This window comes from Trichomonas vaginalis, chromosome II, assembly GCF_026262505.1.
Source record: "Trichomonas vaginalis G3 chromosome II, whole genome shotgun sequence".
Lineage (NCBI taxonomy): Eukaryota > Parabasalia > Trichomonadida > Trichomonadidae > Trichomonas > Trichomonas vaginalis.
In genome coordinates this window covers 10,029,335-10,049,296 of record NC_067204.1, presented here as the reverse complement: position 1 = coordinate 10,049,296, position 19,962 = coordinate 10,029,335, and the positions used below count along the sequence as shown (strand labels likewise).

Sequence of the window (19,962 nt, the reverse complement as noted above, 5' to 3'; positions counted from 1 at the left end):
CCAAAAGATTCCATTTTGTAATGAATGATTACTATGATCCAAGGATGGTTCCGTAGACTTGAAAATTTTAAATTGGAGGTTTAATTCAAATTTGGCGGGCTTTTGGTCGTAGATTAATTTAACTAATATGAATTTGGATTGTGCTTTCCTTATTGATGTAATGATATTTTCACTAATAAAAAATGAAATATACACAAGAAAAAATTATTCAAAAATTATCATTGCATTTTATTTGAAGAAATTTTGAAAACACATCATACACATACTATAAATGAATATTATCATCTTAATTTTAATAAATTTCATTTACTTGGAAAGATGCAAGATCATCTTGTACTTACTCTTCGATTTATTCCATGTAACTTCGCAGGTAATAATGGCGCACTTACCTCTATTTTGGATTTTTATAGTTTCCCTCAAAACACATTCTATGGACTTACGCTCGTATCGCGTTAAAAAATGTCGTTAAAATTGAACCGCGCCTTTATCGCAATTGAATAGTATCCCATTTTTTCATTTCAAAAACCTCGTATCATATTTACATTTTTAAATCCTTTTAAGTGGTTGATTCAGATCCTTTTTAAACAATAAATTTTTTGAATTCTTCTAAAAATTATAGAACAAAAATTAAGATCCCATATCTATAAAATGGAATATGTGCTGTTTTTCTATCCCGAAATGTGGTTTTGTTAATAATTGGATCCGGTGATTGCCTATTGAAAAAGGAGGTTAATGATCTCAAATTATCGGAACGATATGATTCTTATTTTCCAAAAGGTATATATGATTACTCCCAATAACTTTTCATAATGAAGAGGTTAATTTTACAAACACAAAATTGAATTCTATTTTAAAAATTAAGAGGCCGTTAGATATTTTCAGAGGAGAAAAATAATTTTTTATATATAGTTTAATGGAATTAATTTGGACAATTTAGATTTCTCGAATAGAATTATAATGCAAAACAAAACATAATAACCAACAAGAAACAAAGAATTCATTTAAAATAAATCAATTAACAAAAATTATATTTTTTAAAAAAATCCTAATTATTTATTCTAATTTGTTGAGATAAGAGGATTAGAGTTGAGTGTAAGATAGTCTTCTTTCTTCTTCTTCTGGATGCAGCAGAATACTGCAAGAACTGCGATTGCAGCGACAACAACTACTGATGTGATACTTACAATAAGGATGACCTTCTTTTCTTGCTCTTGTTGTCATCGACTTTGATGTAGCCATCATCATCGATTTCATTGTTTGTATGCTTGTAGTCGACTGCATTTTCGAGGATGTAGATAGAGTTGAATTCGTATTCAGAGTTGCTGAGTTCGAATTGTTTCAATGTGACAAGTGTAGCTTGTCCTGAAGTGTATGAGGCGTTAGAGATAGAGCCATTGATGTAGACCTTGAGCATTGTGTTTGGTTCTCTAACGAGTGTGACGTTTGTATTGTCAGTGATAAGTTCAGATGAGCGGACAGAAACCTTTCCGACTGTGAGAACGATGTGTCCGTTATCTGATTCGACGAAGACAGAGTTGTTCTTGTCTTCGAGGATGACGCCGTTGTAAGATGTGACCTTCTTGATGTTCATCTTAATTGTGAAGGCGTCTGTTGTGAACTGTGTCTCGGAAACAACCTGCTTGTTGCTCTTGATTTCGTTGATATGAGCAACCTTTGATCCGGCAACGAAGAGGATGGATGTGTTGGAATTAAGCTTGTTGCCAAACTGATCAGAGACACCATCTAAGTTGATGACATAAACAGTGTTGTTCATGAGTGGTTCAACTGTGAGATTGACTGTTCTTAAGTCAGCCATGAGAACTGCATTTGTGATCTTCTTGTTCTTGATGTTGTAGTTCTTGGCATCAAGAATGACTCTCTTGTTGAATTTGATCAAGATTGTTGTCTGGTTAACAACCTTTGTAACTTCAACAGCTGGAGCAGATGTATCCTTCTGGGCCATGAAATCGATGATTCTGCCTTCAAGTGGTTCAGTTCGAATTCGATTTCATCACCGTAATGGTATTCCTTGTTCTCTTCAAGTGTCTGCTTTGTGTTGAAGTTTAAGACTGTTCTTGTGTAAGCAGCCTTGAGAGTCTCTGGAACACCAATGTTTCTGTCAAGTTTGAGCTTGTATGTCTGCTTTGTTCCTGATGGGTTTCTGATGGCAATTGTACCATCTGTTTCATTCCATGAGGAGTAGCCGTAGACATTGCCTAACCTTGGATCAGCACCGAATCTCTGGGAGTTCTGGAGGACATCGAATCTTCCTTCGACATACTTAAGTACTTCAGCGTTAACATACCACTTTTGTCCTTCATCGAGCATTGAGTATGTGTAATACATTTCGAAGAATGCATTACCACGCATTGCGCAGAAGTAGAGGAAGAGTCTGAACTGATCGTCGTTAAGAGAGTTCTTGAGTTCAGTGCCATGCTGTCCATAGATTGGATCGTGGTTGTACAAACATCTCTGTGGGAACTGGAATCCGAGGTAGTTAGAGAAGTTGTAGTAGCAGGCATCACGATATGTGAGCATCTGATCGGCTAATGAGTCCTTGCCTGTGATGTCGATATAACCAACATCGCCGGAGACCTGGAACCAAACAGAGTTAGCCCACTGGAGATGGAATGGTGATGGGTTGACGAAGCATGTGATTGAGATCCATAAGTCGTAAACAGCGTTATCGAGGGCGGTTTGTCTGAGTTCTTCGAAGACCTTCTCGTATCTCTCCCAAAGATCAGTGTAGTAGTAAGCGCCGTTTGGACCACCAACCATGTGATCGTGGGTAGCAACTGGGCAATCAGCAGATGCGAAGCCATCAAGCTTGAAGTAATTGATTCTGTATGTTTCGAGCCAGTTCTTGAGGAAGTTCTTCAAGTTCTCGATGTACTTGTGGGAGCCAACATCGACATCATTTGAGTTAGGGTTGAAGTAGCCCTTTCCTGCATCTTCCATCATATGGCCGAATGCATCTGGAGAGCTGTAGCCACCTCTTGGGCCGAGCCAAACACCAAAGCCAGATCCGATCTTGTGAGCAAAGTCAGATGGTTTAGTGAGGCCTTCTGGGAACTTAGAGTTGAATTCCCAGAATCCATTCTGGTTGTCTGTTGTTCCGGAGTATCCTTCGTTGTGAACATGGTACTTCTCGGAGTTGTAGTTGTTCCAGCCATCATCAACAACGAATGAATCAAGTGGTGGAACACCATGTTGTGTGCAGCCCTTTTCGATCTCCTTGAATGATTCGAGGATATTTGTTTCGTTGATATTGAGCATCCAGTCATACCATGAGTTATACTGCTTGCGGAACTTTGTGACAACAGAGATATCCTTGATGTAAGAGAAGAAGTCGTTACATATAACTTCTAATCTTGTTGATCTTGCAGCACCTAAAACTGTCTTCCAGCATGTGTAGTAGCCATCACTATCTAATGTTAATGTGTTGAATGGCTTGCCGGAGTAGTATCTAAGTCTTGCAACACCATCTTCAATTGCGTTGTCGCTGAGTGGGAATCTGCAGCCTGTGAAGAATGATGAAATGTAGACTGGTTGACCAAGATTGATGACGAATGGTGTTAAGCCGGAGTCAGCATCTTGTGGTCTGATTGGATGTGTCCATGAGTTCTTCTGCATCTCGTTGGAAACATCGAAGTGTTCGAGATCAATGTGGGCAATTCTCAATCCAGATCCCTTTGGAAGGTGGATTCTGATTGTCTTCTCCATGTAGTGCTTGCCAGCTGGGATTGTGTAGTTGACTGTAACGTTGATATCGATATCAGCGAACTTGTATGGCTTGAAGATGAGTGACAAGTTCTGAGATGTGCAATCGCTCTCCATAACGTAATGATCTAATGTGAAAGCAGAGGATGGCACATCAAGGAATGGTAATGGAACTGGTGTTGGATATAAGTAGAATTCTTCGCCACTACCGAACTCACCAGCAGAAGAAATGACGGAAAGAACAGCGACAAATCGTGCTTCCATTGGCTGGGTGAGGTTAACATAAACTGGAAGATGACCTAAGTACTTTAATGTGCCCTTGAGTGTGTACTTGCGAGCACTGACCATTGAATCTAACTCTTCCTTTGTCTTGGCAGCATAGAACTCATAGTTCTTGATGATGCCGTTATCACCACTTTGTCTTGGTGTGTAAGAGAAAGCAGCAATTGTCTGAACAGAGCCCATATCGATTGTGAACTGGAATGGATCTGTGTTCTTAGCTCTGTCATCATGGCCACCTTCTCCCCTGTCATCATACTTAGAATGCCAGATATTGCCTTCAATGTCATCAATCAAGTTGTGAGCGGCGCCTTCGTAGCCTTTCTTGTTTGTTTCTTCAGAGTTGGCTGTGATTGACCAATTTGTTCTGTCAAGTGGCTCGACTGCAACCATTGTTGGATAAGCGTTGAGAGAGTTTGCATTATCTGGATATGCCTGAATGTTGAAAAGGAACTCTGGTGTTTCTGGTTCTGGTGAGAAGACAGAGTTGTCTCTGTTGTTGATGATTTCTGTTGTCTCGACATGGCCGAGCTGAATCTTGAATGAACGTTCGATGTTCTCGTTTCCGAAGTGGATTTCTTCAGCAACTTCATGATAGCCAAGGCCATAAGTGAATACTCTGGCATAACGGAATACGATATCAGTCTTGCCCATTACGAGATCCTTGATTGTGTATGTGAGCTTAGCATTCTTATCGAAGACAGAGTTAGAAATGTCCTGATCAATATAGACATTGATCAAACCATTGCGCTCTCTGACGCATGTGATGGTCTTTGTAGCAGCGGTGATCTTATCAGAAGATGTAACAGTAACACCATCAACTGTGAATTTGACAAGTCCGTTAGAAAGTTCGACCTTGATCAAGCCAGACTTGTCCTGAACAAGAACGCCATTTGTGACACCCTTGAAGTCACGAACACTGAGTCTGATTGAGAATGAATCTGTTTCAACAGAATCCTTTGTGAGTGGCTGCTGCTGAGCTGTGAATGAGCCGCGGAGAACACCCATTTCACCCTTATGATAATAGATGAATGGAACATCTGTTGTTAACTTGTTTCCAAAGATATCGGCAACACCATCGATGTGGAGTGTGTATGATGTACCGGATGTCATTGGAGAAACAGTGATTGTAACTGTTCTGAGATCAGCTCTGATCTTTGTTGAGACAACAGAGATGCCATTGTTGATTGTGAATGTAGCCTTGGAGAGATCGATGTATTCATCAAATCTGACATCGATTTCGGTTTCACGAGTAGACTTGACAACTTCAACCTTTGGAGCTGTTGTATCGAGTTCCTTATGGAATTCGTAAACTCTGTACTCACCTGGGTTGAGTGTAACTTCAAGAACATCACCATACTTGTAGACCTTGCCATTCTCGCATTCTTCGAAGTTTGTGGTTCTGTGGGCCATTCTTGTGCTTCTGTATGTAGCTGTGATGCCTTCTGTGACACCAATAGCACGATCTAATGTGATAGAGAACTTGGAAACCTTGCCGCCTGGGTTACGGATACCGATGATGCCGTCCCAGTCATCCCAAGAAGAGTAACCGTAGACATCACCACTGGATGGGTTGCCACCGAATCTCTGTGAGTGCTGGAGAATGTGGTGGTTCTTTTCAGCCCATGAGAGGACATCACCATTGATATACCACTTCTCACCTTCATTCATCATTGTGTAAGAGTAGTACAACTCAACGAAAGCTGTACCTCTTAACATGCATCCTGTAAGGAATGTTCTGAAGTAGTCATCATTCATTTGTCCCTTGAGTGGTGAGCCAGTCTTGCCGTAGATTGGATCGTGGTTGTAGATATTGTTAGCTGGGAACTGTAACTGTCTCTCATCATAGTAAGAGTAGTAGCAGCCATCACGATATGTGAGCATCTGGTCAGCGTAGTTTTCGTTCTTGCCGATGTTGACATAGCCAGCATCACCAGAAATCTGGAGCCAGACGGAGTTAGACCACTGAAGATGGAATGGAGAAATTGATGTCCATGTTGTAGCAGAAATCCAAAAATCATCAAGACCGACATCAATAGAAGCCTGTCTCATTTCTGTGAAGGCATCAATATATCTCTCCCACATGTCTGTGAAGTAGTACATGTTATCTGGGCCACCTGTCATGTGATCATGTGTTGTGTTTGTGCATGGATTATCCGTGAAACCATCGAGCTTGTAGTAGTTGACCTTGTAATCTCTGATAAGGCTGACTAAGAAGTCTTTGAGCTTCTCAATGTACTTGTGTGAGCCAACATCGATATCATCGTTGCGAGCATTGTAATAGCCGTTGCCAGCATCTTCGATCATTTTGCCGAAATCGCCAGCTGTAACGTAGCCACCTCTTGGGCCAAGCCAAACACCGAAGTTGGAAGCAATCTTTCTGGAATAGTCAGACGGTGGTGTGAACTTGTGTGGGAACTTGTTGTTGAATGTCCAGAATCCATCTGTGTTGTATGTTGTGCCAGAAATATCTGGTTGCCAGACATGATACTTATCTGAGTTATAGTTATTCCAGCCATCATCAATAACGTATGAATCAAGTGGTGGAATACCATGCTGTGAGCAGCCCTTTTCAATTTCTTTGAATGAAGCCATAATGTTCTCTTCATTGATGTTGAGCATCCAGTCATACAATGAGTTGTATTGTTTTCTGAATGGAGCTGGAAGAGCGATGTCGGAAATGTAGGAGAAGAAGTCGGCTCTGACAACTGGAATTCTTGATTCACGGGCAGCACCGATAACTGTCTTCCATGTCTCGTAGTAGCCTTCGGAGTTAAGCTTGAACTGGTTGAACTTCTTGCCTGTGTAGTATCTTACTCTGGCAACGTTTGTATTCTCGAACTTTGTATGAGCATATGGGAATCTGCAGCCAGCGAAGAATGTGTTGATGTAAATTGGCTGGCCAAGGTTCTTGAATGTGTTCTCAACAAATGGAGAGCCCCAAGAGAGCTTAAGGTCATCGTCACTCACGACGAAGTGGAGGAAGTCGATATAGTGGATAACATGGTTTGGATCACTGGCCTTGAATTGCATGTACTTGTGTAAGTAATGCTTGGATTCTTCCATCTCATAAATCAAGTTGAAGTCCCACTTGCAGCCATCAACCTCATATTGATTGAAGTAGAATGTGATCTTGTAATCACTATCCTTCTTGAATTTCATGAGCTGAAGATCTGATGTGCTGATAACTGTTGTTAACTTTGGATAAAAGTCAGCATATAAGTCAAATTCAGCGCCTGAGCCAAATCCATTTTCACCCATGCCAACAATTGCAACAAATTGACCCTGAAGTTCAGTGGTCATGTTGACAATGCATGTGTTATCACGATTCTTGACAAATGTTCCCTGGAAATCTGGTGTATCGGCTGAAACCTTTGCATTTATGTCATTCATTGTATTAGCAACGAATAACTTGAAATCATGAAGATTGCCGTTAACATTTCCAGATCTTGTTGTGTAAGCAATAGATTTAAACTTTGTTTCAGTACTCTTTGTGTCTATTGTGAACATGTATGGATCGGTGCTTTTGGCTCTATCATCGTGATGGCCTTCTTCCTCGCCACCCCAATATGAGTGCCGAATAGTATTAAGATCGTTATCCAATAAGTTAATTGCAGGACCTTCAGAACCAACTGTTGATTGTTCAGAGTTAGCTGTAGCATTCCATGTTGACTTTGGAAGTGGTTCTGGATAAACTGATGATCCTGGTAACTCCATAACAAATTCTTCTGTTCCTGCTTGAGGAGTAACAACTAATGGAGTTGTTGTTCTTAAGTTTTTAATTTCCTTTAAAGTAAGCTTGTTATTATCATCAATGTTCTATGTGTATTCAAAGAGTTTATTCTTTAAACTTACCTCTTGTTGAGATAAGATTCCGGAAACTAAGAAGAAGAACATTGAATTTAAAAAAATGAGTTGAAACGTCACTTTTTAGGCATAGATATTAAATTTGCAATAAAAACATATAGCATTATTACTGGATTAAAATATGAAATATATTTTTGAAAGGGTTTTGATGGGCTTTCAAAGCCACTTCTATCGAATTTTGAGAGCGGTTAGAAAAATTATCCTCTCAAAAAAAATAAGATATGATGCATATTATAATAATATTATCGTTTTTAAAGAAGTAATGGCTTTTCAGAAATTCAATTTGCTAAACTATCTAATTTATATGGATGATACAATTAATAATAAATAACCAATTACAATTTAAAACGGATAAATCTTTTTGAGATTGTGGGAATGACAATTTTAGAATGTCACTTTTATGGCATAATTCTTGAATTTTAGTTATTTAATAATAGCATAATCATGTAATCATAATTTTCGGTTCGTTAAGTAAAAATGCCTTTTCAAAGTTTGGATTTTTCTGAGGCAATGGCATTGCGGAAGTTACAAATGATTGTGTATGCATTAAAGGAATGTTTGGGGATAAGATTTAAACTTGAATTACGTGTTGGCTCATATTTTACTTTGCATCGAAATATGAAAGAAGGGAAACACCTAATTACAATTTCCTGCTACACTTGCGTTATAAAGAGTATTTTGGTTCAGTTTATGATAGAAATATTAATTGTAAAAAGCTTCATCTAATTCTATTTTATAAATTTATTGGAATAATGCAGTATTCGAGACTTTTAGATATCTCTTTAGATATAGGTTCATAGTTATAGCTAATCCTAAATTAGTTTATGATTTTTTCATCTCTAGAACATAGTTTGAATAACATTTCGCATAAAGAATAGATATATGTAGTGTTTTTCAAACATACCAGTTATAGGAAAATTGAATTCAAGGTATTTATATACATTTACATACCAAGTGGAATTTGGAATCGATTCATATTGATTAAGGGTGCACACGAGAGGATCATGTAAACTTCAGAATTTAGAACCTTATTTTTAGGCATTATCTTGGCTACCTATTTAGGCTCGAAAAGCAAAAAATATCAAAAAATACAACTTGAGTCCATTATGACCCTTTCATGGAGGTAGTTTTTATCCGCTAGTATTTTCCCTTTGAATCTCTTTACAATTCGAAATCAAATTCAAAACTCAGTAGAAGAAAGGAAGAATCGACTTACTACGGTTGTAATACGAATAAAGACATATATTTAATTATTTTTATTTACATAATAATTGTTTGAAGCTCATATTCCATCAAATTTTTAAATAAAAACATTAAAATGTTGAAAATGTTCATATATTTTAATAGGGTTTTGGCACTTTATTGAGGAATTACTACATACATAGTCGAACTGAACTTGATATTTTGAAATTTAAATTATTTATCAAAATTAAAATTTAACTTGAAATTTATAATTATTTAGTCATATTTTGCATAATTCTAAGTAGATTTTGTAAAAAATCAAGAAAGAAAAATTTTAACGTGCTTTATTTTTTCTTTTTATAATAATACATATTATTATATAATTAACATATTCATAATGTTTCACCCTTTCAAAAATATAATCCTCCTCCTCTCAAATAAACGTACATACGGGTGGCCTCTTTTTTCAAAAAATTAAAATTTGAAATTTTGGGCTCAAATATTAGAGATTTTTTCAACCTTCAACGATATATGTTGTCTATATCAGACCTCCTTTCTTTTTGATACTTAACATTGTTCCTAAATCTTAGCCGTTAAGGCTGTTCTGAAAATATTTTTTTTTCGAAAAAATTCGAAAAAAATTTTTAAAATTCAAAAATCCCTTAATTCCTGAGGATTTTTGAAAAAAGTTTTTACATGAACATGTGTATATTATATGAAGTATATTGATAAGGTAAAAATCAAATTTTATTGCATATTCATCGAGAAAATAAACTAACGAATCCCTCAAAATTGAGAGCGTAATCCTCCTCCTCTCAAATAAACGTACATACGGGTGCACCCTTAATGTGGTTTTGAAACTTTCATTATAATAGGATGTGCATATTCATTTGAATGTACCTATAATTCTTGATCTAATATGATGAGAAAAATGCGAGAAATGAAAACAATAGATGTGGCAAATGAACCTAATAGCAAATAATATGTAATAAACAGAAATTCGTCAAAAGTGACAGCTCTCAATTTTTTGACATTTGTAAATTCTAAATTGAATGAGAAAAATGAAATAATACTAAGCATAATACAATATTCTAGATTTAATTATAATTAGGAAAAAGTTAGTTTTGAGAGTACTTTTCATAGGCATATAGAATGAAATCTTCTGAAAAATAATATCACATAAACTCATATTATTTTCTAATATATAACTATTTTATATAAAAATCAAATTCAATGATCTTAAAAGCGAAGGATAAACCTCAAAATTTACGAATATAATGAGTGGGAATAGGCGTAAAGCAAAAATTGATATTTCTCATATGGTTTTGTGTTCTTCTTCAAAATTTTATTTTTTTATTAAAAAGAATCTTTACAAAATATACATTTACTTTAATTAATATTTAAAAACGTGCTCTATCAAAAGTTCCAAAAATTCAATATTTTAGCTTTTCTGAGGTGTCACTTTTGATGAATTTCTGTTTACAACAAATATGATTTTAAGGATTGCAGAGGAATATGAGAATAAAAAAAAGAATAAAAAAGTGAAGATCAATTGAAATGAAAAGCATGAAGTTTTGGTTTATTTTATGATTGGAAAGCAACAAAGATCAAGTGAATGCAGTATAGGTTAAAAGCTGAAGTGAAATAGCATTCATAAAAAAAAAGAGAAAAAAATTACAGGTCGAAATTTTTTTGAAAAAATCTGTAAGTATTGAAATTTTTGACAATTCAAAAGTGAGAGTAAGTATTAATAAAAAACAAATGATATTATTTTCAAAAAAAATCTTAAGTAATTTTATGAAACGTTTTGATCGTTAGGTTAAAAAGTTGGACGATTTTGTTTAGCATCATATTAGGGATTTCTTTTTCGATAATAATGAGATTGAAAGAGCTTTCAAAAAGTAAACATCATTCAATTTATCACCGGCTTTTTCATATTAACTACTTGTATATAATTGAATGATATTTATTGAATGGATTCATTAAATCCAAACAAACACGTTGACACTTTTCGATATTTGAAAGAATAGTTTAGCATTGTTTATGCACATTTATGTAATACTCATATCTCATTCCGATTTTAAAAAGAAAAATATGTTCGATTTTTTGATTTTTCAATGCTCGTCTCAAAATTCATAATATCAAACAAAAATCGGAAATTTGCTTTCTTTCTCACTTGAAAGTTATTATTTATATTATTACCCATATTATTTAGTCTATTCTTTTATCGTTTAACCGTAAAATTTAATTCATTTTTTAGAAGCGGTTTGCATTTTTGTGAGGAAGTTCTCAATTCCTCTCAATTTTCTTCTGAGCCAAATTCAATGATCTTCTCATTTTATAAAAAACCGGAAAAATCAATACAAAATTCAGGGCTTCTATTCTTTAGATTTATCACTTCATTATTATGTTTGATTCTTCACTCAACATGTATTCCCAACTTCTTGTTGGAGTTCCGAAGAACTTGATGTCTCACATGCAGAACCTCTTATACAAATTCATCACAAACGATCTAACTTATCATCAAGCAGCTTCACACTGCATCAGCCTTGTTGGAACATCAGAACCAATTGATAAAATTGTGATGATTACTAATATTCTGGAATCAAACGTCGCATCCTCATACTATAACCCGAGTGGTTCATTTTCACTTAATGGATCAGAAAATCCTAACAAAAAATCTAAGACATGGTCAAAGCACGATGATCAAAGATTACTTGCTGCAATTCACAAATATGGTCTTCTTGATTGGAATAAGATCAGTGAATTTGTAGGCAATGGCCGATCACGCAGCCAATGTGTTCAGCGTTGGTCTAGAAGCCTTAACCCACTAATTAATAAAACACAGTGGACAAAGGAAGAAGATGAAAAACTTTTACGTATGATCAATAAATACGGAAAAAGATCCTGGACAAAAATTTCCAGCGAAATTGAAGGTAGAACAGATGTACAGTGCAGATATCGCTATCAAATCCTTACAAAATCAGAGGGTAAAGAACAAAAATCTCAAAAACAGATTTCAACTGCAGTTCCCTCTGCTGAGCACTCACCATTTGGATATAATGATTATGTTTCAGCCCCACCTTGCAATGTTGAAGCAAAGCCATATACAGAGCTCGAAACATTTGTTGTCCAGCATGATCAGCCATTCGATCAGCAAAACCGAGCCTTCGATTTTTGCAGCGATATTCAACTCTTCAATCTTCTCGAAGAAGTGAGCGCAGATCCTTTCTCGATTTTCAATATGTAACTTCATATTACATACATCAGGTTTTTATATAGATGTTATAAATGTTTTGTTTATAGTTTATTAAATAAAATATCTATCAATTTCTTCAAAAAAAAAAAATCAATATAAAAATTTCTAAAGGTAGTCTCACGAAAATACGTTATTTTCCCGATGCCTTGGAAGCAGTTTTGCAGGTTACCCGTAAGGTAACCAGTAGAAGTTTCTGAGCAAGGATGAAGAAGATTAAAGAGCCTTTTTATTGCAAACGCTATATTTGTAAGTGTCTTTGTAGAACTTCTCATAAATTCAAAGATTTCCAAAAACGATTTTTTCGATTTTGATATAATAAATGATATTTAAACAAATTATAGATGTGTTTGCAATTAAAAAAATCCGAGTTAACTACAATATCTTCAATTTTTGTCGTTCACTTTTTCATGTCATACTGATAGCAAGAATACTCACCCAATTTGGTTACACTTCATGATAGTTTGAAGTAAAAAAATGCCACAGTTTTTTTTATTTGATATCGTTATCTAAATTTTGTACAGAAATGAAATAAATTATAATATGAAACGTGTGTTATTATGCTTGTTGGGAAACAATCCAATACTTATGTCTGAATGAAATGATTATTTCTACGAGATTTTGCATATTCAGCTAATAATGCTATCAAAATCAAATAACAATAAAAAGTTATTTTGTACATAATGTAACTTAATCTTTAATACTATATAGAACTTCGAAATACGACTAAAAGGTGCGAGTTACGCGTTAAATACCTTTTTTTCGATCGAAACTTGAAAGTGAGGATAACTCAATGGGTAGGGGTATGGGTTCGACTTTTTCTATTGGGCAACTATTTTTTTCTTTTCATTGTTTCAGCATTTTTTTATGCGATTATGCATAATTATTTGATTTCCTATATATTCAATAATAAATTTGTTCCGAACTCTTAACAAATAAATAAATTTTTAGAATATTTAAATTTATAGCTCCCTACATTAATATAAAGTGTTCGAATAGTTCATATATAGTTTCTTTAAAATAATTTGTTTCATTTTAAATTGGTTTGGCACAATGCTTGACATAACATGCACAAAGCTATGCCATTTTAAAATATGTATATCAATCAAGCCGATTAAGTCCATCCTAAACGAAAATCATCGATACTCATGAATTTATGATAGTCGTTCTTGATATAATTGCGCGTTTTAAAAAATGCTTACTTTTGAACACAGAACTTATCTATCCATATTTATCAATGAAAGTTTATAAGATGCATTAATGACAAAACCTTACTTTATCAATTATAATCTTATCGTAAATTTCAAACTACAATACTGTGGGGCAAATATTAAATAACCACTATGTTGCGGATTTTATGTAAGTCTGCAAACTGTAAAATGTAATTAAACACAAATAAAAAAAAAATGTAAATTTTAATCGAGAAATTTAGCAATCTTGAAAGCCTTGATCGGCATCTTTTACAAGATGTCAGTAATGCATATTCAATAACTATGAAAATCTAGCCAAGCATGGATTTTTTTCGAAAAAAAATTGTATTAAATTTCATTTTTCATTCTTTATACAAGTTTTAACCTTTGGTGCAATTATATCCTATCGCAAATGCATTATTGACGTTATTACTTGGATACTTCTTCATAACGCTAAATCTTCAAATTAGTTATGTGTTTGTTACTAATAGAAGTTGGAAAGGTATTAAAAAAGGAAATGTTAATAAATATACATGTTTAATTAAAAAACAAACAAGAATAAATTAAATAATTTTATTTCTTAGGAAAGTCTAAGTTTTGTAATAGATAAATTGCTTTTTGTGTCTCTTCTTCATCAATTTCTGGATGTTGATTCTCAGGTGGCGGACTAATTAAAACATCATGGGCAATATCAAACCATTGTTTTAGTTCGTTGGCAGAAGGAAAATGATCTTCTTGTATTGGCGTTATTAATGATTGAAAATCATCAGTTGATTCTGCATTTTGGGAATTTTCCAAATTTTCATTTGGAAAATTTGAATTTTGAGATATTGTTTAAGCACTCAGATCTCATTTTTAAAATATCTGCACCAAATTCTTACATCTGATAATTTTCATGTGTAACCAATGTTTCCCAATCCATTTGCCATACCCTACTAATCGCAAATTCATTCCCTTTAATTTTGTATTAAATTTAAATTCCAATCTTAATTTCTACATTATTTATGCTAACCCTTTAAATTTTGTTCTTATTTATTCACCCTCAGATACAAATTTATTTAGAATGTATTCCTCTGAGGTCTATATTTGTATTCGAAAATAAAATCTTTAAAACTCTCTAAGTTATCATTTTCTCTTCAGATATCTAATATTTTTCTAATGACATAACTACTTTGGACGCATATCCAAATTCCAAAAAAAATATGGAAAAAATAAAAATGAAATTGAAAAATACAATTTTTGATATGTAAAAAGAGATTTTGAAAAAAATTGGGAAAAAGAGTATCTAATAAAATTGTTTGAGATCTATGTAGACATAGTTTTTACATTAAAAAATCAATAATATTGAAATTGATCTGAATATATCTTTTTTTTTAAGTTTGAATGCATTAATCTCAAAGCATTTGATAAAATACTGGTTTTATTTCAAAATTCTAAATAATTTGTAATTAGATCTTTATGATGTAATTTAATTTTAAACAAGTACAGATAAAGAGAATCATAATAAAGGTGATCTATATTGCTTAAGTAAAATTGAGTATAATAGATCGATCTTAGCAACAAGATCTGAGGAAGTAGATCTTAGCAACAAGATCTTAGATCTTAGCAACAAGATCTGAGGAATAGATTTGAGAGTCGAGAGTTTAGATCTTAGCAACAAGATCTGAGGAAGTAGATTTGAGAGTCGAGAGTTTAGATCTTAGCAACAAGATCTGAGGAAGTAGATCTTAGCAACAAGATCTGAGGAAGTAGATTTGAGAGTCGAGAGTTTAGATCTTAGCAACAAGATCTGAGGAAGTAGATCTTAGCAACAAGATCTGAGGAAGTAGATTTGAGAGTCGAGAGTTTAGATCTTAGCAACAAGATCTGAGGAAGTAGATTTGAGAGTCGAGAGTTTGGATCTTAGCAACAAGATCTGAGGAAGTAGATTTGAGAGTCGAGAGTTTAGATCTTAGCAACAATATCTGAGGAAGTAGATCTTAGCAACAAGATCTGAGGAAGTAGATCTTAGCAACAGATCTGAGGAAGTAGATCTTAGCAACAAGATCTGAGGAAGTAGATTTGAGAGTCGAGAGTTTAGATCTTAGCAACAAGATCTGAGGAAGTAGATCTTAGCAACAAGATCTGAGGAAGTAGATTTGAGAGTCGAGAGTTTAGATCTTAGCAACAAGATCTGAGGAAGTAGATCTTAGCAACAAGATCTGAGGAAATAGATTTGAGAGTCGAGAGTTTGGATCTTAGCAACAAGATCTGAGGAAGTAGATCTTAGCAACAAGATCTGAGGAAGTAGATTTGAGAGTCGAGAGTTTGGATCTTAGCAACAAGATCTGAGGAAGTAGATCTTAGCAACAAGATCTGAGGAAGTAGATTTGAGAGTCGAGAGTTTAGATCTTAGCAACAAGATCTGAGGAAGTAGATCTTAGCAACAAGATCTGAGGAAGTAGATTTGAGAGTCGAGAGTTTGGATCTTAGCAACAAGATCTGAGGAAGTAGATCTTAGCAACAAGATCTGAGGAAGTAGATTTGAGAGTCGAGAGTTTAGATCTTAGCAACAAGATCTGAGGAAGTAGATCTTAGCAACAAGATCTGAGGAAGTAGATTTGAGAGTCGAGAGTTTGGATCTTAGCAACAAGATCTGAGGAAGTAGATTTGAGAGTCGAGAGTTTGGATCTTAGCAACAAGATCTGAGGAAGTAGATTTGAGAGTCGAGAGTTTGGATCTTAGCAACTAGATCTGAGAGTTTTATCATTTCCGGCATATTGGGCCGAAAAGGAGTGATCCGCGTAAGTATGAAAAAAAGTGAATTTTGTTGTATGGTGTTTTTTATTATATCCGTTTCTCTCACAATTTTCAATAAATATTATTGTTCAAACGGAAATATAAATAAACAATTCAAAAATAAAAATGTAAATGTAAATTGAAAATGTATTATAAACATGCTAAAAAGCGTATATTTTAAACTTAAAGGAAAAATGAAATTCGTAAAAATGAGCATGATGTTTGATAAGGGAGTTTTAATTTTTTTTTCAAAAAAATTAAGGAACTTAAATTGAGATTATCAGGCTATGTAGTGGGTATTTTTACGATCTGACTGCAGAAATCGAATCAGCGAGACCCGAAGATTCATATTCCGCCGGAAAAATAGGGTTTCGAGGCGTAGATAAGGATAAAAAGATGCTTTAAGAAGATCTCAGTAGAAATATGGTTTATAAGAGGATATAGGTCAGGATATAAGATTATGAAAATTGAAGAAGTGAATTATCAAGATGTATTTATGAGTAAACTATATTGTTTTAAGCTATCTAAATCTGTTTTGATATAAATTAAAGCGTATACTTATGCAAAATGCGAAATTTAAATTAATACTTTTTTTTGCTATTTGGACACAAAGCTAACAATCCATCCAATAAATGACGTATACCTAGCGAGATGAAGCATTTTAACATGAAAGACAAGAAAATCTGATTACTTGTGTTGAAAGTTTCTGTATTTCGTCTTCTTCCAAACACAGCGTTCAGATGCAGAAGAAAATGCAGCCGTAATGACGCAAAAAGACACTAAAATAAATTGGAGAATTTCTGTAAAGTTTTTACTGAGCTTTGTTATTGAACCCGAATTTGTTGCTGAGTGACAGGATATTAAATCTACGACATTCATGAGTAATTGTTATCAATTTGTCAATAAATTATGTTGAAGATGGTTTAAATGTCTTCGAAGGCATGAAATTAGATCCTAAATCTGTTTGAGTTAATAAAAGAGAACAAATGTTGAAAGAGTTGTCATATTGCCTACAAAATTTTCAAACATTTGCATTGAGACAATGTGAAAAAATGATGTCCAAAATACCTTTACTAAAATATTTTTAATTTGAATCATAACAAGGAAAAAAATAATGGCAGAATAAGAAAAAAAAACAAAGATGTTATGATTTGAACAGTTGCCTTTTAGATTCAAAAAGAGCATAGTGTTCCTAACCACTACACTACCTTCCTTTCTGATAAAAAGCTGAATAATTAGTATTTAATGAATTCTTCAACTTGGGGATTTGCGGCTTTTCCAAAATCTGTTATGATAGTTCTATATAGCAATTGATATATAATATGTTTTTTATAATCAAATAATTTTTTAGTCCAGATAAATTTTTTAAAATTTCAAAGTCTTTCCATTCTACTAACGCTCTTCACATCCATATTCTTTACCATATATCTAATATAACGCCTTATTTTAATTCCCATGTTTACGATTTATTTGTCGAAAAACTGTCTTGCCCATTAACATCTCGCGAAAATTTTCGACTTTTTGAATGGCCGTTTTCAAGATCTCAAAAACTGTGGGATATTTTTTACAAAGCTAATCGACATTTATTTACCACATATATGTACTATACAATGCACCTGGTTTCATCGAATTTTTACCGTCAGTTTTCTCGTGAGACTACCTTTAAATTTCTATTTCGACTAAAAATTGAATACAAATTCACATATAGTAAATGTTTCAACGAGCGATAACAGTTTAGTCCAAGGAAAAAATGAAATTTTTTGATGGGCAATTCTATGTAAGTCAATGGTGTTCCTGAAATATGTAAGATGTATTATATAAAATTCTAAGCAAAACATCCTTTCATGTTCGGAGTGTAATTTTTATTCAAAATATTGTTGAAGAGAACCTAATGTACATATCGCAAAAACACACAGCTAAAAATAATGCATATCCATTAATCTTCTTTACTTTTTTCGAAAAAATGCTGTGATATATTTTTAAATAAAATCCTATGCCAAATAAAACTATATAAAATTCAAAGTCAAAATAAATTTATTTATAAGATTGTTTACTACTTTAGCTGAAATGAAAATATAAATTTTATATTTGCAAACCTAAATAAAAGTATGTAATTTACATTTATTTTGCAATGGATCTTTGGTGTGGCAATAACGGTAAATGTAAGTCAGACAACTCGAAGGATTTTAAATAATTTTTTGATTCTTGTGGAAAATTAAAATTTAGTTTATGTTATGATTTGTAAGATATCTTTCCGTGAATTTCTAGTAGTTCTAGTGCAAATGTTTGTGTTTGAAGGAAAGATTTGTAAGTCTGTTGAATATATATTTTATTGAACGCGTGTGTTGTATTAATAAAGTAGATACCTTCATATGGAGGGTCTTTAAGCTCGTCTGTATAATTACATTCTTTTAGAATCTCTGCTGGTTCATCATCTTTCTTTCCAACAATTATGAAACTTCTTAGAGGTGGTATTCTTGGTGTCTTCACAACTGTTTGAGCATTAGCGTGTTGATTTTGCGATTGTTGGCTAAATTTGGGATCCCTTAAGCAAACTGCTGTTGGTGTGATCAAAATTTGATTGAATTTGACGCCAATAAAATTATCTTTTTGAGGAGTTGATGCATAAAACATTGTTCCGTCATCAAAAATTGCATTTCCTGGTGGATATGCCTCATCCTTTCTGGCGCATAAAAGAACTATCTCGTATATATTTTGTTTGTCTTCAGAATGAGTTAAAATATAATTAATTATACCTTTGAACCAATACGGATGCTTTTTGTCTCCAATCCCCTCTGTGCATAAGTCTTCATTTGATATGCACATATATTCTCGATAGTCAATCTTATGATTGCGAATTTCACGCTTGCCTAGAGTCATTTTCAATAATGCAAAATAAAAAATTTTTGTGGGAAAAAATATTGCATGTTGGAATTTTTTTTCATCATTCTTGTAAGAAATGTTATTTGTGAAATTACAATCTTAATTCTTGAGTAAAACTTAGGAATTTATCAGCAATCAAGATTTGGAATAATTTTTAGAAAGATGTCTTGGTTCAAGAATTGAATAGAGTTATCTAAATCCCACTGTCAATGTGAATGATTACAATTATTATTCAATGTCTTTTTCATTGCTAAATTACCACATTTTGTAAATGTCATTTCAATCTATGGCATTCCAAACGGGAACCGCGGTTGGTTACCATGGATTTCCGTCACCGGTCACATTTTAAAGATTTTTAAAGCCTTATAAAAATATGCTTTGTAAATCATTTTTTGTAAATCGGCAAAAATTTGGTAATTTTCTTCAACTAATAAATCTGCGAATAGCATTTATAATACACGAACAATCTTTTAAAATGCGTTTGATTCATTTTTGTATAATTTCATATAGGCACATATATTCTTCCGGGACTTTCCGTGATTTTACCGTAAAATCATTAGTTTACACCAATTTTTCCGTATTTTGAATAGTTTACTGCACTTTTCCCGTAAAATTGAGTTACGGGAATCCGCAAAATTTCCGGACCTCATTTTTCATAGAATATAATAATAATATTTGATAAAAAGATATATTATTTATATTTTTGATTTTTGAATTACGGAAAAAGTGAATTGTTAACTTGATTTTTTTATATGGTTAATTTTTCAAATGATATTATGAAGATCTAAAATATTAAAAGTAAAAAAT

General features: G+C 33.5%; 4 protein-coding genes across 4 annotated transcripts, besides 3 other annotated features; 1 reads left to right on the top strand and 3 right to left on the bottom strand.

Annotated features, from left to right (window-relative positions):
- Window positions 1–1,180: 1,180 nt before the first annotated feature.
- TVAGG3_0517850 (glycosyl hydrolase 43 family) lies at window positions 1,181–1,816 on the bottom strand (the record flags this gene model as incomplete). Its single annotated transcript, XM_001583248.1, has 1 exon — window positions 1,181–1,816. The coding sequence occupies one exon, from the start codon at window positions 1,814–1,816 to the stop codon at window positions 1,181–1,183; it is 636 nt and encodes a 211-aa protein (XP_001583298.1).
- A 77-nt stretch (window positions 1,817–1,893) lies between these two features.
- On the bottom strand, window positions 1,894–7,716 carry TVAGG3_0517840 ((trans)glycosidase family protein; the record flags this gene model as incomplete). The annotated part of the gene is made up of 1 exon (XM_001583247.1): window positions 1,894–7,716. One exon carries the CDS (start codon window positions 7,714–7,716, stop codon window positions 1,894–1,896), a length of 5,823 nt encoding a protein of 1,940 aa, XP_001583297.1.
- A 1,135-nt stretch (window positions 7,717–8,851) lies between these two features.
- Window positions 8,852–9,891: a mobile genetic element.
- Window positions 9,892–10,034: 143 nt separating this feature from the next.
- Window positions 10,035–10,071: a mobile genetic element.
- A 426-nt stretch (window positions 10,072–10,497) lies between these two features.
- Window positions 10,498–10,535: a mobile genetic element.
- Window positions 10,536–11,455: 920 nt separating this feature from the next.
- On the top strand, window positions 11,456–13,025 carry TVAGG3_0517800 (RNA polymerase II transcription regulator recruiting protein; the record flags this gene model as incomplete). The annotated part of the gene is made up of 1 exon (XM_001583246.2): window positions 11,456–12,298. One exon carries the CDS (start codon window positions 11,456–11,458, stop codon window positions 12,296–12,298), a length of 843 nt encoding a protein of 280 aa, XP_001583296.1.
- A 4,581-nt stretch (window positions 13,026–17,606) lies between these two features.
- On the bottom strand, window positions 17,607–19,708 carry TVAGG3_0517790 (uncharacterized protein; the record flags this gene model as incomplete). Its single annotated transcript, XM_001583245.2, has 1 exon — window positions 18,505–19,152. The coding sequence occupies one exon, from the start codon at window positions 19,150–19,152 to the stop codon at window positions 18,505–18,507; it is 648 nt and encodes a 215-aa protein (XP_001583295.1).
- Window positions 19,709–19,962: the final 254 nt, after the last annotated feature.